At 44.3% G+C, this 27,940-nt stretch overlaps 1 protein-coding gene across 9 annotated transcripts in view; it reads left to right on the forward strand.

Moving 5' to 3' along the window:
- Nucleotides 1-27,940, forward strand: part of FRY (FRY microtubule binding protein) — a 578,021-nt gene that overhangs the window by 327,091 nt on the left and 222,990 nt on the right. For all 9 annotated transcript variants that reach the window (XM_068267046.1, XM_068267044.1, XM_068267045.1 and 6 more), the window contains 2 exons: nucleotides 19,062-19,201; nucleotides 25,133-25,223. In XM_068267046.1, coding sequence (XP_068123147.1) covers nucleotides 19,062-19,201; nucleotides 25,133-25,223 — 231 coding nt within the window. The remainder of the gene's footprint in view (nucleotides 1-19,061; nucleotides 19,202-25,132; nucleotides 25,224-27,940) is intronic.

Here is a 27,940-nt window from a genome sequence, read left to right on the forward strand (position 1 = left end):
CTCTGTATGGCTAATATTGTGACCATGGTTCTGACATCACACTGTGGAAACCTTGTTGCATTGTGGGAAATGGCAGCTGTTTCCAAATGCCAAAAAAGCAAGCAGTATCTCCTTCCACTAACCTCACCTGCCAGCAGTAAAAATGTTACCATGTGATAAATGTCAGAATGTAAATTGGGGAGAGGAAAGAAACCTATATGCATCATACTTACCTCCCGTGTAGTCTACTCATCAATCTTTCTCCTCTCTTGCATCCTGTTTGTCCACTGTGTTCAATGGAATTTTCCATCTTTCATTTTGAAAATGGCCATTACCTTATAACAGCTTCCTGGTCAGCAGACTGTTAAATTGTAATATCGCCTACTTGAGCCATAGAGAAACATTGACATTACCTTGCACATCAGTTGTCCTTTCAGTTATAACTGACAGCAACTGATATATTTTAGTTCTGACAAAAAGTCAGGGTTGCAGTTATCTTGTTCATATGTTTTTGGGCTGTGGGAGAAAACCAGAGTGCCAAGAGGAAACCCACACAAACACAGGGAGAACCGAGAAAGTCCATGCTTATAAATGTCCTGGCCAGGATTTGAACCGGGGATCTCAGTGCTGCAAGGTGAGAGTGCTCTCTACTGAGCCACCATGCTGACTGTATAGCTATAAATCCCACTGTGTCCTGCTCCAGTAGGTTTGTTTACTATCCTTTGTCCTTATAGATTTTCCACAAGTTTTGATTTGCCTTTCTGGTAAGAGAATACAAAGCGGGGGAAAAGCTGGACTGTGTGAAACTGTTATGTGTCCATTCACTACAGTTGTGCCTGAATGAACCCAGCTAAGTGAATGAGTTACTTGGTGGCAGTGGGAACTGTGTGGGAGGAATCTATTTCTGGTACTTGCACTGAAATCCCCAGTAGTTTTTGCAGTTTGAGTTCTGGAAGCTGTTGTGATGGAACATATACTACTCAAGTCCTACTGCTCGTTGCAGTAAATGTTGTTATAAAGCTCCTAGGAAAAAGTGATAAACCTCTCAGGCGTGTGCTGCCTTTATTGCACACATTTATAGCTGTGGAGTTTACTGATTCAAAAGCATTCTTAGCTTCTATGTCCAAATTGCAACCTCAGGGTCACATGGGCTCCTCCGAGACTTTCTCTGCCACCCCTCAGATGTTTGCTCTATGAGCTTTTTAGCGTATTCTTTGGCTATTTTGGAACTGAGATTTTTATATCGAGATGACCACAAACTATAAAAGACAAACCGGTGACTCAGAATAGTCTTAAAGAGAACCCGAGGTGTGTTTAAAGAATGTTATCTGCATACAGAGGCTGGATCTGCCTATACAGCCCAGCCTCTGTTGCTATCCCAAACCCCACTAAGGTCCCCCTGCACTCTGCAATCCCTCATAAATCACAGCCATGCTGTGAGGCTGTGTTTACATCTGTAGTGTCAGTCTCAGCTGCTCCCCCACCTCCTGCATAGCTCCGGTCCCTGCCCCCGTCCCTTCCCTCCAATCAGCAGGGAGGGAAGGGATGCAGGCGGGGACTGGAGTTCTGCAGACTGACACTATAGACACAGCCAGCTCTGACAAGCTGTTTGTCAGCAGCGTGGCTGTGATTTATGAAGGATTGCAGAGTGCAGGGGGACCTTAGGGGGGTTTGGGATAGCAACAGAGGCTAGGCTGTATAGGCAGATCCAGCCTCTGTATGCAGATAATATTCTTCAAACCCACCTCGGGTTCTCTTTAAGGTACCCATACAGTACATTGATTCCCGCCAATATACAGCAGATTTGATCACTGTGATCAAATTTGCTGTGAAATCGGTAACGCAAATGTTGACTGATCGACCAATTTCCATCCAAAATCGATCGATTCAGTTGATCTGTCCAGGCGGAAAATTTCTCTTGAAAGTCTGTCTGCCGGAGCGAGTCACCGGGTCCATGCGGTCCCTTTCTGCGGTTTGCCGCCTTCTCCATCTCTTCACTTCCTGTCCCGTCCTGTGAGAAGGGGAAGTTCCAACAGTAGAGTGCCCTCTACTGTTTAATCTTCCGCTCAGAACAGGAAGTATGGAGAAGATGGCCAGCTGGAGAAAGGGACAGCATGGACCCGGGGACTCGCGCCGGCGGTCAGTTAATGTGTAACGATTGTGGAACTTTCTCCGTGATCAGCGCACAACGTGTGCGCTGACACGGCGGAAATCCTCCACAAGCGTATATTTGCAGGCACCCAGCAAAAGGTGCTAGGCACCTGTAGAGGGAAATTCCTGTCGGCAGATGGCGCTGGGGAGTGCAGAGGAACCAATCCTCTGTACCTCCACAAGTGCCAGACAGGAATTGTACGAAGCGCAGAACGCAATCGCAAGAGGCGATTGCGAATGAGATTGAGCAAAGGGACAGGTTGTATGTGTGTGCACCAATCCAGTCGCCACCCCACGACCGCGCACACACAACAGCAGATATGAAATAGGAACGCGATCGCGAGAGGTGCGATCGCCAGACGTGACACAAGGCAGATCAGAATAGAATACGAGGGTAGCAAAGGCACAGCAAATAATACAATAAGGAGATACGGAAAATAACAAACGCTAGCTAACCGCGAACACCGCACTCATTCGCAACAGTGCACGCGGTTATGCGCGGTCTCCACGTGATAAGCACAATAGAGACAAGCACGCCTAACTAACCATCGACAGACAAACATGAAACAGAGGACGCGAGCGCTTGCTTAACGGTTACCTCACCGAGCCTCCAGCAAGCGTAGCAGACAAGACAGACACACGAAAACAGGGACAAGCGAGAGATAGGATCCACAGCACTAGCGAAAAGTGTCTAGCGCGATCCAGGTACAGAGTAGCAGAACAGAAGGATCCCCAGCGCTAGCGAAAAGTAGCTAGCGCGATCCCAGAAGACAGAACAGAAGGATCCCCAGCGCTAGCGAAAAGTGGCTAGCGCGATCCCAGGAGACAGAACAGAAGGATCCCCAGCGCTAGCGAAAAGTAGCTAGCGCGATCCCAGGAGACAGAACAGAAGAGATAGCTGGTAGCAACCGCTGCACCAGCTATACTCCAAGAACAGAGATCAGAACCATTTCCTGTCGACCACCATAGGGACAGGACAATGGCTACAGGCAAGACAAGACAGAACAGGCAATACAGATAATACAACCTGACTGGGCTAGAAGGGGAGCCTAAAGCAACCCCCAGGAATTAACTATACTAGATAGCAATGGCTGACACTCCAGCAGTGTCCATCAGGAACAGACCATGGAAGGGAAATGACCAGCAAAGCCTTCTGGGAAACATAAAGCTCTTATAGTGCCAGTCATCAAAGAAGGCAGGTAGGGGATTTGCATAACGAATGTATGCAAATTCCCCAGCAAGAGAACAGACCAGAAACTTGCAATGGAAAGACAGGTCTCTGTTCCAGAGACCTGCAGCCCACAGACTAGAGGAATGGACAAACATCTGTCTGCCTGTGCAGCCAGCTGAGCGGATCATCACATGATGTATTGCTGCTGGCCGGCGGAGGCGAGGCAGGCAGCGTCAGCTCCACAGGTTGTGAATAGAATAGAATACCATATGTATTTCCTTTTACACAATACCAGTTGCCTGGTAGCCCTGCTGATCTATTTGGCTGCAGTAGTGGCTGAATAACACCAGAAACAAACGTGCAGCTAATCTTGTTGGATTTGACAAAATGTCAGAATTGCCTTATCTGCTGCACGTTTGTTCAGGGTCTGTGGCTAAAAGTATTAGAGGCTGAGAGAGCAACAGGACAGCCCATTAACTGGTTGGTATTGCATAAAAGGAAATAAATATGTCGACTCTATATCTCTCTCACTTCAGGTGTCCTTTAATTCAATCCAGTAAGGTACATACAGTAACCGCAAAGGAGTGAACAGACGACCTGACAGCCGTTTCGCGGGTCTCCCCGCTTCATCAAGGTTCAAAGACCATTTCAGTATGTGTGCAAGTTTTATGCAGCTTGGAGTTAAAGCCAATCAATTCAGCAGGAAGTGCATAAAATTAACATTATACAAGCTTGTATTATTTGCATCTCTTCGACTCTCTGTAGTAAAACCATTTTTAATTCAGAATAAATTAAAGATGCATGACCTGGGGCTTCCTGGGGAATATGGAGACTGCTGTATTTCCTTTCAACTAATACCACTTGCCTGCCAGTAATGCAGTAATGAGCCTATAATACGTTTTTAGACCCTGAACAAGCATGCAGATCAGGTGCTTCTACCTGATTAACTTTATGCTTGTTTCAAGTGTGTGATTCAGACACTACCGATGCCAGAAAGATCAGCAGGATTCCAGGCAACTGATATTGTTTATAAGGAAATATGTCTGCCTCCATAGCTCCCTCACTTCAGGTTCCCTTTAAAGTGGGATAAAACTCTGACAGAACATTCAATAAAAATGTATTTAACTACTATTTATTGCCTATCCAGTTTTGCTTTTGTGCACAAGTAATATTGTCTGTCTACAAATTCCCAAAGTACAGTTTGTCTGCTCTGAAAGCTGTCATTGCATCTTATTGCTTAGCTGATGAATGTATATATCAGAATCTATCTAGTAATCATTTCTCAGCTGCACACATAGTAGAAGCTAAGAGAGTTCAGTTTCGGCAGGTTGCTAATGTTTAATAAATGTATCTGACAAAGGAATGTAAATAAAACAGAATGTTATCACCTCTTCGGATGTGGCCAGAAGCTGCCCACTGAAGCAAGGAGCTTTCCACTGAAGAACAAGGTGCTGTGTTTAACTATTTAAATGTTGTTCTGCTACACATTTTTTGTGGTAGTAGATTTTATGATGTAAATCTTTTAGAGAAAAGTGGAAATGTGGAGTTTCATACCACTTGAAGCTATTTTAATGCACTGCATTGTAGGTGTTGTGTACATGCACCTCGCAGCAGTTACTGAGGTGCAGTGACCACAATGGCACACTCAGTGGCGTAGTGGGTCCCGGACACTGTATGCTTTATTTGTGAGTTTACTCTGGTGTCCTGCAACATCCCAAAATCATGCAGATACGGTACATGAATCCGTATTCACCTATGAACTGAGGTACAGTTAGCAAGTACACTAAAGCACTGCGAAACATGTCAGCGCTATATAAATATATAAATACGCAATAATAATTATATTTATGTGACTTGTTAAGTACAGCAGATGCACTCTAATGAATTGTGTTTAAACATCAGCACCCAATTATAAGCAATGCTGGAGGGTTCTGCTAGCAGACAACAAGCCCAGTGACGTGACTGTTGGAAAAATAATGTTCTGCAAGTGAATGAGAAAAGGAAATGGGTTGTAGCAATAGTCCTAGATTGCTTCCCACCTTCTGCCCTCGCTCCTCTGCTCTGAGACCTGCTGCTTCTTCCTCTCCATCTGCCGGTATTTTTAGCATTCTGATTTCATTCTTATTTTTATATGACCCACCCAGGCCTTACTGACAGCCTATGTAACAGTCTATACTCTGTAATACTGAATTTATAAATTAATCTAATCAGGCAATATGCACATGGCCTCAAACTGCTATACATCACAATGATTTTAGAAGATTTCTCCTTGTGTTCTGAATGTAATGACACAGGCATCTGCAGCGTATATTTCACAGTAAGTACTAAGTAAGGGTACCTGTTGGATAAATGGACAAGTCCCAGAAGAGCCAAAACTAAAATATTGCCTCCCTGGCACCTCTTTAGATGGGTAGCTTGGATAGCGCTCTCAGCTTGCAGCGCTGGGTCCCTGGTTCAAATGCCAGCCAGGACACTATTCTGCATAGAGTTTTTACATTCTCTCCATGTCTGTGTGGTGTCTTCCCACATCCCAAATACATACAGATAAGTTATTGGCTTCCTCCTAAAAATTTGTACCTAGACCAGGGGTGTCAAACTCAAATACAAAGTGGGCTGAAACTGAACACTGGGACCAAGTTGTGGGCCAACCTCAATGTCTAGTGTCCTCCTCCCCTCATTAGAAAGTTCCCTGGTGTCTAGCTCCCCCTCCCTCCCCTGAACAGTTTCTTGGTGTCTAGTGGCACCCCTCCCTCCCCTATACAGTTCCCTGGTGTCTAGTGCCTTCCCCTCTCTCCCCCATATGGCTTCCCTGGTGATCTAGGGCTTCACCTCCCAATATAGCTTCCCAGATGGACTAAAGTGGGCCAAACATAATGCAAAATAGGGAAACCATTTGGGGGCCAGATCTGATGGCTCTGCGGGACAGATGTGGCCCAGGGGCTGGAGTTTGACTTGTATGCCCTAGACCATTGATGGCTAAACTTGGCATTACAGCTGTGACAAAACTAGAAATCCCATCATGCCTCTGCCTCCCCGAGTTGTGCTTAGAGCTGTCAGAGTATTGCAATGCCTCATGGGACTTGAAGTTCCAGCACAGCTGGAGTGCCATGGTTAGCCATCACTGCCCTAGACTATGATGGACTTATGACTGCGATAGGGAATAGATTGTGAGCTCTTCTAAGGGACAGTTATTGACATTACTATGTACTTTGTAAAGTGCTAGGCAAAGTTCTCACTGGCAGTTTTTGAGGGTAGTAATTAGTGCCATTTTGGTGCCTGGTAAAACAATGCCACAATTGGGTGATACAGTTAAGAACAGCTAAAGCAACCATGAAGTGAAAGTAAACTGATGAGATAAACCTTTTATCGCTAGTACTTATCCCACATAGTTCTCATATGTAATCCTGTGATTATATTCTATACTTTACAGTTAAAATCTTCATCTTCAAAAAAAAACAAAAAACAAAACACCCCGAGTACCTGAGTCAGGCAAAACGTAAATGTTATTCTCCACCCATAAGGCAGGTCTTTAACTTTTAAACTTTTTATCTATTCCTTTGCCTCAGATGTGTGTTTATTAAAGAGACTCTGTAACAAAATTTTCAGCCTTATTTCTTCTATCCTATAAGTTCCTATATTATGTTCTAATGTGGTCTGGATTACTGCAGCCTTTTTTAGTTGCACTGTCTGTAAAATATATAATCAATTTTCTTTGTCAAGCTTTGTTGACCCAGGGAGGAAGGAGCTGCCTCTGTTGTAATGAGTACAAGTTATGCACTCTCCCTGCGGGCTCTGTGTGCTTTGTTTACTCCTCACCGGCAACGTCTCTGCTCTGTTTCAGCTTGTCTGTGATGCAGTTTGTGAGGCTGAGGGAGGAGGGAGCTGCTTGTCACATGCCGAGAAACTCAGACTGGAGTGCAGATAATTCACTATGTAATAAAAACTTGTAGTATACTATAACATGAGATATATACATACACACACAAACATCACTTCCTGGTTAGCGGCCAGGTTTTTTGTTTGTAAACACTGCCTAAAACTGGCGATTAAAAGCCAGGATAGGATCGCGGTGGGGAGCAGCGAAAACGGCAAAGATGGGTCCAGGAGATCAGTGGCTCGATTGGTATGTTTTTTATTGTACAAATCGGACAGTACAGATTCTTTTTAAAGTTGGCTATACATCTGTCGACTTGGTGGCCAACCGACCATCCGATTCAATAAATTTTATGAATCGGATAAAATCTGTGCCACCACAAGCATGCCTGATCAAAGATTGTACATGCTGGGAAGTCCCGGGCAAACATGGTTGATCAGGCCGTGGCAATGCTGGCGTGGGATAAACATGAGGGACCAAACCGACAGTAAGCTCTGGCTGTGTGTACCCAAATGTGACAATTGGCCTGCGGTATATGGGCAACCAACAAATCTCTCTCTGATCAGATTCAATATCTTGGTCAAATCTGCTCATCATTGCTAGATGTATGGGCACCTTTATCCACACAGAGATTTACGACAGGCAATTGCTCTAATAAGCGACTGCTGAGAAACTGTCCTTTAGACCTCTGACACCAGAACATTTTTTATATTACATTTTTTAATTCAAGAATTACAATGATTTTTCTGATTGATTGCAACATTTGAAAAAATTGACCAATGTGCCACGTGTTTAATTTTTTTGCTAATTATCAAAATAAATGACTGAAAACTCTGAAAAAAATGCTTGGGTCTTTAAATTTGGACCCTGCCCCCTATGGCTTCCCCCTAAATTGGCCCTATACTTATACCACACAATGTATACATAGACATAGGACTATGGTAGGGATTAGATTGTGGGCCCCTCTGAGGGACAGTAAGTGACAAGACCATATACTCTCTACTCCGCTGCGTAATATGTCGGCGCTATATAAATGCTTAAATAAAAAATAAAATTGTATCATTTTATTGTATTGTTTGCGGCCACCTTTAACCCTAGTGGTGAGAGGAAAAAAAAGCACAGCCTTGTTCCGAGTAGGATTGGGATTATACGTTTATCTCATTAGGTCACGCCTCTTGAGATACCATTAATAAACTGTTACTGCTACCTGCAGTGTCTGGTGTGTAGCAATTGTCCTCAGTTACGGACATTTGTATGGGCCATTATGGTATCTTTCACAGTAGTGGGCAGTCAGGAGAGTCACTGAACACCTGGTTTAGCATCCATGTAACCAATTACAGCCAGCTTGCAAATACCTTGGGAATGGCTCTTTGTACATTTCCAGGCAGCTGTAAATTCACCTTACAGGCAGTGCAAGGGGGTGTATGCCGTTTTCTTCATGTTCCGGCAGACTTTTGGAAAAGCAGGGAGACAATTACATGAGCAGTAAAATGGGAATTCCTAGAAGTGCCACCTAATTATAGGTTCTTGCCATGATTTGTAGGAAAGTATCATTTTGTTTCACTTTTTTTTTTGCCTATTTTGGAAAATTAAAACTGGCAGCCGACTAGGATGGAAATTGATCGTGTTATGTTATTTTTCAAGAAAGCAAAGTTTACTATTTAAGTGTATAGTTTTTGCTTTAGAATTTTGAATTTTTTAAACTGCTGCTGTTCTTCTGCATGAACATTTTGATTATTTTTTTATATTTTTTTTATGTTTCTAAAACTGCATAGTACAGGTTTCTTCTTTCTGCTTTAATTATTCTATAGACTTTGATAAATCAAGATATGTTTGTTCTGATGATGGGTAAACATTATATACAGTCCTGATCTACATAGAACTAGGCTGTAAACCTTTTTTTTCCTCACTGTAAGGGTAAAGAATTCAGGAAAGGTCAGACTAAAGAGTTAAGCCTCATACACATCTTCAATTTTGATTGGCCAGTCATTGGCCAATTTTACCACCTTCATGTAGTATGCGGCTCAACAAATATTGGGCAACACAGCAGCGTAGTGGATAGCACTCTTGTCTAGCAGTGCTGGGTCTCCAGGTCAAATCCCAGCCGGGGCACTATCTGCAAGGAGCTTGTATGTTCTCCCCCTGTCTGCGTGGGTTTCCTCCAGCCAGTCCAATTTCCCCCCACATCCCAAAGACCTACAGATAACTTAATTGGCTTCCTCCTAAATTGGCTCTAGACTATGATGGACACATGACTAGATTATTGTGAGCCCCTGTGAGGGACAGTTATTAACAAGATTATATACTCTGTACAGCGCTGTGGAAGATGTCAGCACTATATGCATTTTAAATAATAATTGAATACTATGAGCAGATTGTTATAGATAATCCCTCATATTACTTGGAAGTGGTAAAACTGATCAGTGAATGACCAATCAGAGTTGAAAGTGTGTACCAGGCTTAAGTGTATGTACACTCATCGTATTTTGATTGGCCAATATTCCCACTTCCATATAGTGTGAGCTCCAAGACTTTGAATGCTATGAAGTGATGCTTGTGAAGGTAAGCTCTCATACTTCATGAAGTGGTAAAACTGGCCAATCGAAATTAGAGATTTGTACGCACCCTAGGCATTTTCCACCTGTCATAAAAAATTTTTTTTCGAATCGTACTTAGTTTATATTGCCTTTGTGGCAGGTGTGCTTTACTGCTTTCAGTTACATTTTATTTTGGTTTATAAGCTTTTTTTCATTCGCTTTTTCACTCCTGCTCTATGTTCTAATGTGAATGACGCATGTTTATATACACATTTTCCTGGCGGATTCAATGCTCCAGAGCTGCCGCCACTAAGGTGCGCTCTATAGGCAGTAGCAGTGTTGGGAAGTCTTGCCCAAGGTCTCCTAACTGAAAAGGTGCTGGCCTACTTATCAGGAAGAGCCGAGGTTAGAGCCCAGGTCTCCTGTGTCAGAGGCACAGCCCTTTAAAGAGACTCCGTAACAAAAATTGCATCCTGTTTTTTATCATCCTACAAGTTCCAAAAGCTATTCTAATGTGTTTCCTGGCTTACTGCAGCACTTTCCACTATCACAGTCTCTGTAATAAATCAATGTATCTTTCCCCTGTCAGACTTGTCAGACTTGTCAGCCTGTGTCTGGAAGGCTGCCAAGTTCTTCAGTGTTGTGGTTCTGCTGTGAACTCTCCCTTCCAGGCCCCTCTATGCACACTGCCTGTGTATTATTTAGATTAACAGAGTAACCAAGCAGCTCAGGGTCTCTCTGCTCTCTGCTCTCTTATCTTTTACAAGCTGGATAAATCTTCCTCTGAGCTGGCTGGGCTTTCACATACTGAAGAATTACAGACAAGGGCAAAGCTGTTTGCAGGAAGAAAAGAGCAGCCTGAAACTTCAGTGCATGAGAACTGCAGGGGGAAAGAAACACACAAATGATCTCTTGAGATTCAAAAGGAAGGCTGTATACAGCCTGCTTGTGTATGGATGTATTTTCTATGTGTGGACATACTGTACATCAACCTACTTCCTCTTTTGGTGGCCATTTTGTTTGTTTATAAACAAACTTTTTAAAACTGTTTTTAACCACTTTTAATACGGCGAGGAGCGGCGAAATTGTGACAGAGGGTAATAAGAGATGTCCCCTAACGCACTGGTATGTTTACTTTTGTGCGATTTTAACAATACAGATTCTCTTTAAAGAGACACTGAAGCGAAACAAAAAAATTATGATCTAATGATTTGTATGTGCTAAGAAATAGAACATTAGGAGCAGAGACATAAGTCTAATATTGTTTCCAGTACAGGAAGAGTTAAGTCGCAGAGAGCTCTGTCTTCTGAAGCTTATTATCTCAACTATCAGTCATCTTCTTTTTCTTTGCAGAAAACAGTTTAAAAGTTCACTGGCCTGCTCTGTAAAATCATTTAGAATGCTGAGTAGTGTGTAAACTGCAAATATTAGAGAATGATGCAATGTTCTAAAAAAAACGATCTGCAAATAAAAATATGAGAATATTTTATTTGCTACTAATGTTCTAGTAATTATGCGTACTACACATACAGTACATTATATCATAATTTTGTTTTGCTTCAGTGTCTCTTTAACCAGCAGAGCTGGGGAGTCGAATCTTTTGGGTACCTGGCGTCGGAGTTGTGGCTTCATAAACTGAGGAGTCTGAGTTGGAGTCGGATGCTTTTTGTTGCCACTCCATGGCCCTGCAAAGGCTGTGGAGTCAGAGTCTGAGCAATTTTGGGCACCTGGAGTCGGAGTTGGAGGTTTCATAAACCGAGGAGTCGAAGTTGGAGTCGGATGATTTTTGTACCGACTCAACAGCACTGTTAACCAGTACACTATCCAGCCACAGCTACATAGTGTCAGTGAAAGTCTTTAGGCACATACAATCCTTCACAGTGTTTTAAGACCAATTTGTCCTCCTATAAGGTAGAGATGCCAAGAGAAACACTCACAAGGTTGCAGCATAAAGAGCATTTGATGGTACATAAATAAAAGGCTAGGCATGTTTTTCTCTTTGCTGGGAGCTGATACTCCCGAGCTGTAAGTAGAGCATTTATGATGGAAGAACATGATCATTGCAGTAACACAAGCACATATTTATGGCAGAGAGCCCTCCCTGCCCAGCACAGAGCCCGGATTCTTCTCTCCATTGGGTTTGCTTCCAATAAATGAATGGGTTGAGCACACCGGCTTGCTGGCTAGACTTCCCTCCCTTCCTGTTCCCTGGGAGTCAGGTTTTTTATGGAGAATCCCACCCTTCCTTCCTGCAGGGACTTGAAAGTGAAGTACGTACATATGGACATATAGATGTATTTATTTGCGTTCGCGATGACCTTTATTGCGAGCGTATAGCATCATCTGTGTAGCTCTGAGCAGCTTTCATTTCGTATGCCATTCTTTATTTATGAATGAAATCATTATCCAGAAATATTCCTGGTACCGCTGCTGGCGAAACTCTGAATGTCACACCTAAAGAGTCTGCTGCGTGCCTTATTATTCCAGTATATCATTGCATCACTGCCTGCTGGGGCTGCCACCAGAGCTTATTCCTAAACTAGAATCCGCTTACCAGCCAGCGGTGAGGTTTTAAAGGGAACCTGAACCAAGTAAAATTATTTAAAATAGACACAATGAGCTCGATTCACAAAGCGGTGCTAACCCAGTTAGAGACTTTAGGCATGATAACCATTGCACCACGCTGGTGAAAAGCCAGTTTAGGTATGATAAGTTTAGACGTGATAAGTTTAGGTGTGATAAGTTTAGGCATGCTAAGTTTAGATAAGTTTAGATCGCGCGCAAAGTCCCGCACGCAAAGCAGCGCCATTAAATTCTATGCGAAGTGCACCAGACTTTGCTAGCGCAAAACTTTTGATCAGCTGTGCACTGCGGTGCTAACCCAGTTGGTGCTTAAACTTATCACGCCTAAACTTATCACACCTAAACTTATCACGCCTAAACTTATCACACCTAAACTTATCACACCTAAACTTATCATGCCTAAACTGAGTTTAGGCATGATAAAGGGCTTTTCACCAGCGTGCTAACTGTTAGCACCGCTTTGTAAATCAGGCCCAATGTACCTGCAAATAAATATAACATACTTACCTCACCATCAGTTCCTCTCAGAAGCTCAATGATACAATTATTCTTTCCAGTTCTGACGAGATATTGTCAGAACGAAAATATATCAGTTGCTGTCAGTTATATATCATTTGTCAGTCATAACTGAAAGGACACCTAGCAAGGTAATGCCCATGATTCCCTATGGTTAACTTGGAAGATATTACAGTTTAACAGTGTGCTGACCCGGAAGCTGTTATGGGGTAATGTCCATTTTCAAAATGGAGGACGGAGAATTCCATTCATCACAGTGGACACACAGGATGCAGGACAGGAGAAAGAGATTGAGGAGTAGACTACACAGGTTTAATTTTCAGTTCAGGTTTGCTTTGTAGCAAACCTATGCCCAAAGTTTGGAATATATGTCAAATGTATATATAGCTGTAAGGGATGATGATAAACTAGCTTCCATAAAACCAGGATGCATACAAGGAGGGGCAGTCCTCTCATGTGTACCATCACCTGATCAAGCCAGCCAGAGGACCATGTGGCCATGTGCCTGAACTGAAACAAAGGATTGTTCCATGTGCTCATATTTCCCAGAGAGGATATTTTCATATTTTCACCTGACCTTAGAGGAGCTGTCAGCCATACTATGCCAGATAAAAAAAAGGCATATATAATTAGATAAATACTAACTACTCACATAACATGTGTATTGCATGGTCCAAGTGTTGATTTCAGTGAACTTTATAAAATAAAAAAGGTAAATGGAGAGAATTCTGTTCGCTGGCAGGGGCCATCTTTACTCCCTCCAGCTGAAGCCAATGGTGAGGTCATTTCCTCCCTTACCCCCCCCCCCCTCCTCCCCACACCAATAGCGAACGTTGATTGTAAATGCAGGGAATACCTAAGGAGATGGTTGCAGGGATGGGGGTCTCCCTGGATGTGATGCGGTGGTGGCAGCCACTGCCCACATGAATCAGCGGAGATGCCTGTCGGGCTGGAGTGTGGGGAGGGGGCAGACACGGACAGTCATGGGAGGCAGCCAATGAGAGGAAAAAGAGTGAGAGTGACACAGGCTGCAGCCAATCAGGCTGAACTAGCTGTGTCTGTGCAGAAACTCCCCCAGCCTGCACTGCAACTTCTCTTTTGCAGCTGATTACTGACTGCGTACTAAGGAGCTGGGTACATGAGGATTAATCTCTGCAATAAAAAAGGAAGATTGATTTTAAAGTTATGCATTGCCTTTTTAGCATTCCTTTTATATGATCAACAAAAATGCAGAATTGATTTTGTTTTTCATGCCTAACAGTTACTCTTTAAGTCAGGGATGTCAAACCGGTCCTTCGAGGGCCGAGGTCCTCACACATTTTTGGTACATCTCAAATTAATTGATGGGTCTGAATTAGGAAAGGTGTGGTCCATCAGGTAGAACACGTTCCTCTCTTTCTTAGTCCATCCTAAACACTGGCATGGATCTGGCCCTCCAGGCCTGGAGTTCGACACCTGTGCTTTAACCTCCCTGGCGGTAAGCCCGAGCTGAGCTCGGGCTATGCCGTGCAGGGGGAGATCTCAGCCCCTGGTGGGGCGATTTTCATTTTGTAAATTGCTGTGCGCGCAGCCAGCACTTTGCTAGCCGCGCGCACAGCTTGATCGCCGCCGCTCTGCGGCGATCGGCCGCACGCAGCGGATGAAAGCGCCCCCCCCCCGCCAGAGCCCTGCGCTGCCCGGATCAATGAGTTCCAGGCAGCGCTATGGGCTGGATCGTGTGTCCCTGACGTCAGGACGTCGGCTGACGTCCATGACGTCATCCCGATCGTCGCCATGGCGACAGGAGAAGCCAAACAGTTATATACGCGTTTTCCCCTGTTTGCTATAGATGCCGGCGACGATCGGACTAGAGGGCCACATGCGCCCTCTAGTGGTGTTTCATGTAGCTACCACTCTGGTAGCTTTACATGAAACATTAAAAAGAAATAAAAAAAAATTGGAATTCTGCAATTTTTGCAGAAAAAATTAACCGCCAAGGAGGTTAAGTATACGTATTTTCTTCCCTTTTTTTCATACTGCTCTATTATTGTCTCTGTAATTATTGATTTTAATGATTTTCTGTATATATTGCATTTATAATAAAAGACTTCTAAAAGTCTGTTATTTGTTCAGCTACCCCTGCTATTCAGCCGCACAAACCAAATTCTAGCCTCTGAAGATCGCTACTGAGAATTATTAGTCAGAACAGGGTGTGTTTTAACCGTTTTCCTGCAGGGCTTAGAGTCAGTCAGTGGGCTTCTCTGTCCCAGTTAAACAGAGATAGTGGCAGCCTAATATTTTGTGTTTAATAGATCGCACGCCTCCTTCTGCTCTGTCGGCTGCCAAAATTCCTGCGGTTTCAGCTCATCGATTGCGTCCACGAGATTGGATGGTCTGTGTGCTGGAACCGATTGGAAAGCATTGTGCGGTCAGGCCACTAGGGGGCGTGTGACAGTATGACTCTGGCCTTAGGGCCCATTTCCACTAAGCACAAATTCACATTGCGATTATTTGCATTGAAACTGAAATCAGTGCATTTTAATGGAGTCGTTTGCATTGAATGCAAATTCGCAATTGGGGTGCGATGCAGAAAAAAATATGGATTGCATGTTGCAGATTTCTGCCGCGCATCCTTTTCCCACACAATGATTGATAGCCTCATCTGGATTTACACGTTAACAATTGCAGCAAAAACGCGGAAAGCCACATCCAGAAAAACAGATGCAACATGCTAGTGGACATGGACCTTTAGTCTGAATTCATAAAAATAATAAAAAAGCCAATGTGAAAGTAAATAAAATTGGCAAATCATACTTAAAATGACATACCGTATTTTTCAGACTATAAGACACTCCTGACCATAACATGCACCTAGGTTCAGAGGACAAAAATCAGGGCAAGAAATATATATACTAAACCTGGTGCATCCATGGTGAAGGGGCATCTTGTGGATTATGCCCCCTTTGTACCTCTTGTGTCTCCCTCTATCCTCCTCTGTCCCCCTTGTGTTCCCCATGTGTCCACTTCTGTCCTCCTTGTGTCCTCCTCTGTCCCCCATGTGTCCACTTCTGTCCTCCTCTGTCCCCCATGTGTCCGCCCCCATTCCCCTTGTGTCCTCCTATGTCCCTCATGTGTCGTCTCTGTCCCCTTTTGTCCTCCTATGTCCCCCATGTGTCCGCTTCTGTCCTCCTATGCCCCTTTGTGTCCCCCTGTGTCCTCCTCTCCATGGGCACACACACACACACACACACACTTTTGGGGGAGAAAAGTGGGTCTAAAAGTCCAAAAAATACAGTAAATATCAAGTGACTAAGGGATCACAAAATCAAAGCATCAGAGAAGAATCAAGAGGAAAGATTATACAAGTCACTTAGGGGTCTCTCTTTTTTGCCACCGTTTCCAAACCTTATAACATTTTTTAGTTTTACTATTGTATATCAGTAGCCAATGTAGATCAGTAACCTGGCAGCATAGAGGCTGTATACATGACATTTACATTTTTACGTTTATTCTAAAGTGATCATATAGAAAAATCACCTGAATTTTTCCTTTCACTCTTAGGCCCATATGCAATTACCTTTTTCTCCTTAGTTTTCTCTTAAGTGATATTTTTAAACTTGTCAATAAAATGCCTTTCAAGCCAACAGAAAGCAAGAACATAGTCAAATGAATTTCGATAGTACCTATTCACCTACTTTTTGGTACTTTTTTAGTTGAAAAGTCCTGGCAAGTTATTTTAAATTGAAGATGAAAAATTATCTCCTGGTAGAAAACTCAGGTGAAAAAGTGAATTGCATATGGGCCAAAATCTTAATACATTTTGCTAAAAATGTGATAAATGCCTTATTCTTTTTGTTCAATCTTTAAACAATCATTTAAAAAAATAAAGAAATAAAGAGCAGTCACATTGAAATAGAGTTCTGCTAATAATTTACTAGTGGCATGATACATTATAAGCTACTATGCGCAGTAGCACTGTGTGGGGGTAAAATAATCCTACAATTTCTGGGAATTCGGTTATAAGCAGGTGGGACGTGTATGTGGCGACTCCTCCATGCTTCCTCATGTTATGGTAGAGCAGATTAGATTAGAATAAACCAAACAAAAGGTCAGCAGGTTGAAAAAGGTTCTACTGCTTTGAATCAGAGGATGAAATCTTCCTAATTCACAACTCTGGCATTCCTCCATATGCTAGTCACCATCCACCAACTGGAGAGTGTTCCTATAGAAAACCTGAACTCAACTTCCTTTCACTTAGTCCTATCTCTATTTTGTTTAGTTTGGTTGTACCTAAATTATATTATTTTATTGGTAGACGGTGTCATTTAAAGAGACCCTGAGGTTGTTCTTGGGGGGAAGGGGGGGCAGATGGAGGCAGATGGGACATAGAGGCATGTTCTCTGCCTCATGACATGCCTCTGTGTCCCCACACCACCGCTTTCTGCCCTCCCCACCGCTGCGCTATAGCCCCCCAAGATTAGCAACAATATTTGTCGCTATCTCGGCAGTAAACACAGGGAGAGGAATTCCCTGTTCAAAACGCACACCAGGGGGTTCCTACAGGGTTCCCTGAGCTGCCATTGGGCAGCTCTCTCTCTCCCTGGCCGCGCCCCCTGCCGCTTCCCCGCCTTCCTGCACGCTGTGAGAGACACAGTCTCTCCTTGCAGTGCCGTGACCCAGAGGTCATGAATGTGAAAGTGGGCTATTGCGGCCAATAGGATCAGGGAGTCTACTGTTTTTTGTTTTTGTTTTTTTCATTTTCTGAGCACCTTGGGCTCTCTTTAACCTTGCTGGGAGCAGAATCTACTGTCTTTTCTATGGGATCTGTCATCTTGCTTTATTGGAAGTTATGTATATTTCCTTACCTGCATAGCTGATGTCCTTGAGTGAGATTGCACAAGTGCTGCAGGCATGGAAAGGATTTGTTACACTAGAGGGTCTCACCAGGGTCAGACAATCTGGCAGTGCGGTTCAATTCACAGAGCCTCAAAGAAGAGACTTGACCATGAGCGAGACGTATATACTTGTTCTTTAACCTGTTAACAGACACTGGATATATATACACATCTAGTTTGAGCTGTACTGTTGCAATCAAGAGGTACAGGTGCATCCTATTAATCAGTGGTGGATGTGCGTGCTCCCACCTTTCATTCACAGTGGGACTTACGTGGCAGGGATTGATGAACATGTGTTACCGAAGCCAATCAAAGCGCCTGTTAGTGAATGAGCATGACCCCTATCAGCAGCCATGTTCATTCATAAAAATGGATGGGGTATGGATGCTACTTTCTTGATTTCCTTCAGAAAATTAATGCCTGGGAAATGAATTCTGATCAGTAACATAAGACAATAGCATTTTTAGATGCTTGGGATGCATAACTTTGTACTTACAGATTTACTTAAGGGCCCTTTCACCCTATGGTATTGCGGTAAGCAGTCTTACTGCAAGAGGCTGCTAAGTCACTAAAAGTCTATGGAGACTTTCATACTTCATGACGTGTATTTGACGTGTATTCATGACGTGTATTTAACTCCCACAATCCCTTCACAAAGTCGTCAGTGTGTTACCGCATGATCCGTAACTACCCCATGGATTATGTAGTAATGCAAGTCTATGGTGACGCAGTGAGTGTGAATGACAGAGGGCAGTGCGGTGCGCATGCGTGGACTGATGAGAATCCCGGTGATGTACTTCATGTCCAGCACGGAGTACGTCACTGAGCAGGAGGCAGGGCTTTGCAGATTACACTGTCAGCAATATCTGCCGCAGGGTAATGTGAAAGGGGCTTTGGTGCAGTACGATTCTCATGCAGCGGCCCTTCCCGCCACGCGAGAATCGCACTGGACAAGTGTGAAACTGGCCTCAAAGTAATTCTTTTCACCAATGTATGTGTCAAAACACTCTGTCACTGCTTAGAAATAAGGATTTCTTGAATGTGCAATTGTTCTTCCAGTATGGAGGATGATGCTTTCAATAACTTAATGAACACGTGCCTTCTCCCTATCAAGTACTGACAAATAACCCCATCTTTCCTCCAGCCAATAGTCCCGTACTTTGCTAACCAAAATAATTGTTCATAAGAGTTTAAGCCAACACATTGGCTCACTGAAAGCTTATTTACACTGATCTCCGCTATACATGAATTCCACCTGGATAATTGCACATTGAGGAAGTCCTAGCCCTCGCCACATCTGTGCTTCTTACACCAGCTGATATTCTACTTGTGGACCCAGTATAGCTGTGCTAATGTCCATTATCTTTTCTCTCCAGGTAATATGCTCAATGAGCTCTCTGTCAGATTATTGCTTGCCCTCCATACTGCGCACTTTGTTCGATTGGTACAAACGCCAGAACGGCATTGAGGATGAATCGCATGAATATAGGCCAAGGACAAACACCAAATCCAAAGGGTAAGAATGCCACCAGTAGCGTATGCTGCCTGTATGCATTACGGTATATGAATATGTATACTCTGTGCCATGTATGGTCACATGTGACATATGAAAGGAGTTAGTCCATCACAGGACATCAGTTTTGTTTCAGGTTCTTAATGATGCTTCTGTCCTTCCAGTGTGGAAAAACATTGAATTTGGCTGGATGCACTTGCCATAAAAACAGGCTGTCTCTCACTCTCACAGAGTACCTTTTGTTTTAGATTGTGATCAGTGTGTCAACTTTCTGTCAGTGACAGTGGTGGCGAGTGCTGGAATTACCCTAAAATAGTTTCCTCGCAAGTCTAAAAAAATAAGAGCCACTTTTTGGAACAGGAATTTTGGAGCCATACTTTGGAATGGAATGTAGTTTTATGTTGCTGCAAGTATTGACGCAATACCAGGAGAGTTCTAAAACTTAGGGATTTGTTTTAATGCAGAGATTAGGTTTAGGCATATAAAGAAAGGGTGCAAATTAGTGATACAACTATCTACGGGAAGGTTATGGATAGGCATACGTTAGGGGTAAGCGACATGCAGTAATAAAGCAGCGTTTCAGTGATCTTCCCCTGTCAGTTGCTTATACTATGTCACCGTTTCATTCTAAACCCTAAATCCCCACCACCATCAACACCTCCTTCCCAATATAATAGGATAGGCCACCTTTAGTTCACTGTTTGATTTGTATGGATGAGACTGTTTTGTGCAGTGTTTTTGTGGGTAGGTAGTACTTCAGTATTGTGTAGGCATGGCCCTTGTGATGTCATCACCTGATCTCTGCACCACTCCAGAGGCAGGTAATATTGTCATGTGCCCAGGGCTGTGGAGTCGGAGCTATTTTGGGTACCTGGAGTTGGAGTCGGTGGTTTCATAAACTGAGGCGATGGATGACTTTTGTACCCACTCCATATCTCTGCATGTGACGGGGATGGGACGAGTTTGGCAAGACTATGGATTTCTTGTAGTTGGCAGATGATTAAGGCATGCTGGAGTGATGTTGGAAAACAGGGGTACAGGCATTGTGACATACCTACACGCCTAACTGCCCTCGTGGGGATCCTAAAGGGAACCTAAAGTAAGAGAGATATGGAGGCTTACATATTTAATCTTAAACATTGCACATTGCCTGGCATTCATGCTAATCACCTGCCTCTAATACATTTAGCAGTAGACCCTGAACAAGCATATGCAGATCAGATGTTTCTAACTAAAGTTTGACTAGATCAGCCACACGCTTGTTTCAGGTGTGTGTTTCAGACACTACTGCAGCCAAAGAGATCAGCAGGACTTTTGTAGTATTGTCTCGCACACACTAAAGGATCAAACCCATATGCCTCAATTCACTAAGATTATCTCCTGTCTTTAATAACTCTTCAAGAGTTGTTACCATGGTGATAAGGCATGTAGTATTCAGGAAACATTTTACCTCAGGCAAACCTAAAGTTAACTCTTCTGTCTTTAAGTTAACTCTCCAATCCTTAAAATAACTCCAGAGTTAAAGACAGGCTGTTAATTAACTGCATGTGAAAATAACTACAGAGGAGGTAACTTAAGGAATGAAGAGATAAGATAACTCTCTCACTGTGTGGAGGTAAGTTTTCTCTTGCCTTATTATCTCCAGCATGATCTTAGTGAATTGAGGCCATAGTCTCTAATGGGAGTGCAAAAGCTGAAAAAGAGGGATGACGCCCTCTAGGCAGTATTCAACAAGGAAAAGAGCTGGCACATCCAAAGTTCCTCTTTATTGGGTCCATGGAAAAGCTCATGGCCTTATGCTTTTACATGGAAGCAGTAAGGATTACCTTTGGATGGGCCAGCTCTTTGTTGATCAGCAGGACTGCCAGGCTACTGCTGTTTGAAGGGAAATAAATATGGCAGCCTCCATATGCCTCTCCATTCAGATTACCTTTAAAGGAAACCAGAGGTGAGAGAGATATGGAGGCTGACATGTTATTTCCTTTTAAAGGGACTCCGAGCTCTACTTAAAAAGTAAAATAGTACTCACCCGGGGCTTTCTTTAGTCCAGCGCTGGTTGGGAGGTCCCACGACAGCGTCCTGGCTCCTTTCCTAGGCCCCGCTCCGGAATGGCTGGACGGCGGTAGCCCGGCGACACTCGGCCGAGTGTCGGGCACCTTCTTCCTGGTATGACGCAGCTGATGTCACCACGCCGGCCGCCTCGCGTCATCACGGTGGCCGGCGTGAAAGTACTGCGCATGCGCGATTAAAGCGCGCATGTGCCGTATACTTCCACGCCGGCCGCCGTGATGACGAGAGGCGGCCGGCGTGGTGACATCAGCCGCGTCATACCAGGAAGAAGGTGCCCGACACTCAGCCGAGTGTCGCCGGGCTGCCGCCGTCCAGCCATTCCAGAGCGGGGCCTAGGAAAGGAGCCAGGATGCCGTCGTGGGACCTCCAGACCAGCGCTGGACTAAAGAAAGCCCCGGGTGAGTACGATTTTACTTTTTAAGTAGAGCTCGGAGTCCCTTTAAACAATGCACATTACCTGGCTAACCTGCTGATCTTCTGCCTCGAATAGTTTAAGCCTAACCCTGAACAAGCATGCAGATCAAATGTCGATGACAAATCTGTCAGGATTAGCTGCATGCTTGTTTCGGGTGTGTGATTCAGACCCTCCTGACCAAAATGATCAGCAGGACTGCCAGACAACTGATCTTGTTTAAAAGGAAATAAATATGGCAGTTTCCATGGGTCTCACACCTTGGGTCCTTTTAAGACTGTCTTTGTGCAGTGTCCTAGAATCTAAGTACCTGTAAATAGTATTTTTCTACCATTATCAATCTTCTGATCATCATTCTATATAGTTTTGATCGCACAAAAATGCTGCAGTCCTATTAACCTCCTGAGCGGTATGGACGAGCTCAGCTCGTCCATCACCGCCGGAGGCTGCCGCTCAGGCCCTGCTGGGCCGATTTTCCTGAAATAAAAAGCAGCACACGCAGCCGGCACTTTGCCAGCCGCGTGTGCTGCCTGATCGCCGCCGCTCTGCGGCGATCCGCCGCGAGCAGCGGCGAAAGAGGGTCCCCCCAGCCGCCCGAGCCCTGCGCAGCCGGACCAATCAGTTCCGGCCAGCGCTAAGGGCTGGATCGGAGGCGGCTGACGTCAGGACGTCGGCTGACGTCCATGACGTCACTCCGCTCGTCGCCATGGCGACGAGGAAAGCCAAACAAGGAAGGCTGCTCATTGCGGCCTTCCTTGTTTATTCTGGGCGCCGGAGGCGATCGGAAGAACGCCTCCGGAGCGCCCTCTAGTGGGCTTTCATGCAGCCAACTTTCAGTTGGCTGCATGAAATAGTTTTTTTTTAATTAAAAAAAAAACCTCCCGCAGCCTCCCTGGCGATCTTAATAGAACGCCGGGGAGGTTAAACCATTTATGGCAAATTAAAGGAATGAGGACTAACACAGAAGTCCGGAATGACCTAAAATGGACAGTGTAGACCGTATCCTCAGCTAGTGGCCATGGATAGTGAAGTAGACCAAGCGGCTGTAATTCCATCCATGCTTGTTGAAGTGCCTGGTGCTGGTGGCTTCTAAATAATTCCAGGGAAGCCCTCGATGTTCCCCACAGCTGGAACATCTCCTAAGTGTTTACCGGAGCGACAGCGGTTTTCCAGCTTTATCACGAGTGCTTATTCTCCTGAGTGGTGTTCCATGCGTCCATTAATCAGGCAGTGAGAGGAATGACTCATGCCTTTGCCAAGGTGTCCTCACTGGCCAAGTAGGGTAAGATATGTTGTGCTGTCTCTGCAGAGTGATACATTAATAGCACCTGTAGCGCGCACTGTGGCTTTCAGCATGTGGAGATGTATCGGTATTGAGATTTATATGACTTTTATCCAGAACTTTGTTTACAGATGATGCTGCAGTCTAACATGAGTGATGATTCTCTCCTGTAAAGCTCATCCCATCCTCTCAGCAGCCGTAATGGAGAATAAAATCATAGTCCACTGCAAAGGTCCGCATCTGTCTTCTTTACGCACAGCGAGACCATTGGTATATGCAGAGTCTGTTAAAGTGGACCTGAATTAAAAATGTAATACCAATAATGTAAGACGTGTGTTATATTACTTCTCTAATAAAAATAAAAGAATAAATCATAGTTTCCAACTGTTCCTCTTTTGGAGGGACAGTCCCTCTTTGGTAACCCTGTCCCTCTGTCGCTCTTTCTTCCCCATTTGTCCCTCTTTCAGGACTGATGTAAAGATCTATGCGAATATTTGTATTTTTCTACTTAAAAATATGTTTAATCAACTTAAAACTTTACTCCCATCCTTTAAATTGATATGTATGGGTGTGGCAGGGGTATGTCTAAAGATGTGACAGGGGCGTGTCTAAGGTTATCCCTCTTTCTTATCTCAGAAAGCTGAGAGGTATGATAAATGTATTCTTTTACTTTTCAGGTGTTGTCATTTCTATGTCTGGTGTACTTCCATATGTTGGTTGCCAGCCAGCCAGCACCTTCCTACAGCCCCTTCCCTCCTTCCCCCGAATATACTTTTTAGCGGTTAGCTAATGTGTCTAAAAATGCTACCCCTCAAAATTGACATTTTACAGCAGAGTGCCGGCGGGGATCGCGTGATGCCGGATACATGTGCTTGCCGGTTGCTTTGAGAGACCGGACGAAAAAGCACAAACTCAGGAACACTGCACTACCAGAAAGTGACCATTATGTGGAACTTGGGCAACTGGAAGTCTCACTAGCCGGCATGCCTGAGGGGCTAATGGGAACTGTGGGGGGTTGCAGGGGGATTTGCAGGATATTACTTACCGAGCCTCCAGCAGGGTCATCTAACCTTCCTGTAGCTTTTAGGGCAGGGGTGCCCATTGGGTAGATCGCACTCTACCAGTAAATCACAAAGGTCTTCTTGGTAGAGCCCGACCACACTACATTTTCCATTCTGTATATACAATTGTGCTCCTAAAATTGTACACAGGTAGATCATTTTGACTTGCTAATTTTTTAAAGTAGCTCACAAGCCAAAAAAGTTTGGGCACCTCTGTCCTAGGGGCTCCCCGGCATCCGTGCACAGCTCCCGGCGTGTCTCCTGACTCCGGGTGACGCACCGACACGGGTCAGGTGACACGCCAGGAGCCACTCGGTGCTACAGGAAAGTTAGAAGACTGCGCTAGATGCTCAGTAAATATTTCATGTCCTGCAAACCCCCCAAAACACCGTCCCCATTATTCCCTCAGGCATGCCGCCTAGTTGAGACTATCCTGAATTCTTAAAGGGAACCTTAACTGAGAGGGATATGGATGTTTCCTTTTAAGCAATACCAGTTGTCCGACTCTCCTGCTGATCTTTGTGTTTGCAGCAGTGGCTGAATCACACACCTGAAACAAGCATGCAGCTAATCCAGTCTGACTTCAGTCAGAGCACCTGATCTGCATGCTTGTTGAGTGGCTGTGGCTGAAAGTATTAGAGACACAGGATCAGCAGGAGAGTCAGACAACTGGTATTATTTTAAAAGGAAAAATCCATATCCTTCTCAGTTTAGGTTTCATTTAAGCAACCGGAAGTTACAGTACACGTATCCGGCACCAGGCAATCCCTGCCCATGCTGGATACTTGGAATTTTACTGTGTTTCGAAAAAAGAAGAGTCAGAGGCAACATAAACTGATGGGTAGGAGTTGGATGATTTTTGTTCTGACTCCACAGCCCTATTAATGATCATTGTACTGAAAATAACCCATTGAGCTTGGCTGTTAGGATAACCGTTTTGGTGGAAATTACTTTTTCTTTCGTTTATAAAACAGTTGGATTAGAATCTTCTCATTCTTCGTAGCAATGTGGCTTTCTGCAGTTCCTGCCATTACATTATAAATAGATTTGTGTGTCTTATTATCTGTAAATCAGTCAGTGATTGCTTTTCTTTTCTTTTTTTCATGCAGAGATGAACAGCAAAAAGATTACTTAATGGAAAGGAGGGATCTGGCAATCGATTTTATTTTTTCATTAGTTCTTATAGAAGTTTTAAAGCAGGTAAGATGAAACACTGTCTGTATGCACTTCATTTTCATTAACCTCGTCAGCCTGATTTCTTCCTATGGCTTGTGGAAGTGGATAATGCAAAGAATATTGGATTTCATGACATTATATACATTAGTGTCCAGCAGATGCCCTTAGATATTAATTTAGCTGTGCAGTATCAGCAGATGGTGACTGCATTGTCTTGAACTCTGTGTACTGCTGTGGAACCATTATTATATACACTGTGGGGCAATATTCTGTGGGCCACATTATACGGTTTGCCAAATGCAGTTACAGTAAGAGATATGCTGTATGTAAGAGATATGAACCATGCTCTGCGATAGAGGGTCTCCGATTGTGTGATATTCCTTGCATTGATAATTGTAATCAATAGATAGGATTTCACATGTGGAGTAAGGTAGAAGTCTGAGGGAGGTTAAGGCCGGTTTCACACAGTGCATTGATGGTAGCGGTGCGGTCTGAGGATGGCACCACCTTAGGGGAATACCGCATTAGTACCCGGTAATCCCCATCTGGCATCAGGCCAAGCAGGAAGTGATTCTTACTTCCTGTGGCCAAATGTATGATGTGCACGGGCAATTATTGCTAAAATGCGCTTCTGTGCATAAGCGACTCGTAAAACTTGCAGCAGTCATTTTAAAAAACACGCGCTGTCATAGACTTGCATGACTTCCGGTCCGCTGCAGGAGCCGCATGGTAACGCAGGTATGCACTCAGGTTAGATTAGGGAATTCTGGCGCTCCACGTCGTGTGTAGTGTTATATGCCCCATAGACTTTTATTGCCGTAGTGTTAGGCTGCAGTAAAATGCCGCACTGTGCCAGTGTGAAAGGGTACTAAAGGAAAAATTTACTATTCTGAGAAACGCTCCCTTCTTTTTTAGCCCAACTCTCTGTTATGGCCGGTTGCACACCTATTAATTGTGGTGCAAGCACCAGCATTGCAGAAATCAGCCTTCATATGACCTTCTGCTACTGTGTGGTGACAGGGTCATATGCATAGCGCCGCCTGCTGGGCAGGAAGTGCATCACTGGGATTACCATCGGTCTGTGCATGTGCGCTGTGACGTACCACGCTCCCGTCATGCACACATACTGCGTCACCCATTGACTTGCATTACTGCATCACCCATGCGGTAGGCAGAGATCATGTGGTAACATGCTGCAGACTTTGTGTCGGCATTGTGGGGATTTGGGTACTTCAGGCGCACTGCATTGCATCGCTTGAAGTGTGGAAGTCTCCATAGACCTGCATGGCCCTTGCTGCGGGGATGCAGCAGGTAAGAGAAACGCGGTGTGATGCAGCGTGCAAGGGGTGTTAAAGAGAACCCGAGGTAGAAGCATCTGGATCTTCCCACTTTCTTCTCCAGACCACTGCCGCTGACCAGCAACCTCTAGAAGTTTGCACCTACTCTTCTCTTCTTGGACGAATGTGCCATTGCAGCACCCCCGTGAGTACGGCCAGGACTGTGCAGTAGCACTGAGTCACTCTTGGACTTTCTGCTCCAGCTTACTGTGCAGGTGTGGCCATATTTCCGCAGGCGCGGCCATATTTCCGCAGGCGCAGTGCAGCTGCACTCGTGTATGAAGAGGAACATGGCCACAATAACCTATTCAACAAACTCGCTAGCAGAAAAGCATTGGAGCGAGACGCCCACATGACATCCGGCTGAACCGTCTCTTACAATGCGTATATACTGCGCATTTATCACACTATTTTCTACCACTAGGCTGGGGCACACCCCTCGACTTGTTCTGGGAATTTCCCCAGTGCTCAGCACACTTCCACTCTTCAATTCTAGCAATGTGTGATAATGGATTTGCTGGTAGGAGGGGTCAGTGTGTTTTTATCTGGTTACTCTTTCTAAAAATACCTATCCATCAACACTGCTGATGAAATGTGCTACTGAATAAGTTAGCCTTTGAAAGATATTATATTCATAAGTCTACCTTTCATTCCTGCAAATCCTGTTTATGACACCACAGTGACTATTATTCAGCTGTCACTGTCTGTTCTTAGTTATGCCCTGCTCTCAGTTATACTGCAGTTTAGGTTTTGTAGAGAGGTATAAAGGCTGCTCAACCTAGTTCACTTACTGCCCTTGTTGTCTTGCACAAACAGCCATTCACTTAAAGTGAACCTCCGGACTAAAAATCTACTCAGCAGAACTGAAAAGGCTTGGTGTTTCTTTAACAGTTTCACAGCATCAGAATTTTGTTTTTCTTACCAAAGCATCATTTTTAGCTGCATTTTTAGCTAAGCTCCACCCATCAAAACTGCCCGGGATTTTTTTCCCTGATGCTGTGCAGAGCATGATGGGATTTCCTATGTTGTTGTTCACGTCGCCTAGCAACTGGGAGGGGTGACCAGCAGGACAGGACAGTTGGAACGGTGTCTCATGTTCCCTGTCACCTCCTTTCAGCCAAAAAGATGGCTGCCCTCATGAAATCACAAACATTTGCCTGTTCTTTTAAAACAGGGTGGGTAAGAGATTGTTACCTATCTATTTTAATTAACATAACTAATGAAACTTAATGACAGTATGTTTGTTTAGGCTGAAGTTCCTCTTTAATGATTCTTGTGTTCGATCAACATTTACATTTGATCCTTAACTCCATTTGAAGTTGAATCTAATACTGGGCATACACGGCTTGATTTTGCCGCTCGATTCTCCCGCTTGATCGATTCCCTGCTCGATTCCGCAGGCGA

This window comes from Hyperolius riggenbachi, chromosome 2, assembly GCF_040937935.1.
Source record: "Hyperolius riggenbachi isolate aHypRig1 chromosome 2, aHypRig1.pri, whole genome shotgun sequence".
NCBI classification, from domain to species: Eukaryota; Metazoa; Chordata; class Amphibia; order Anura; family Hyperoliidae; genus Hyperolius; species Hyperolius riggenbachi.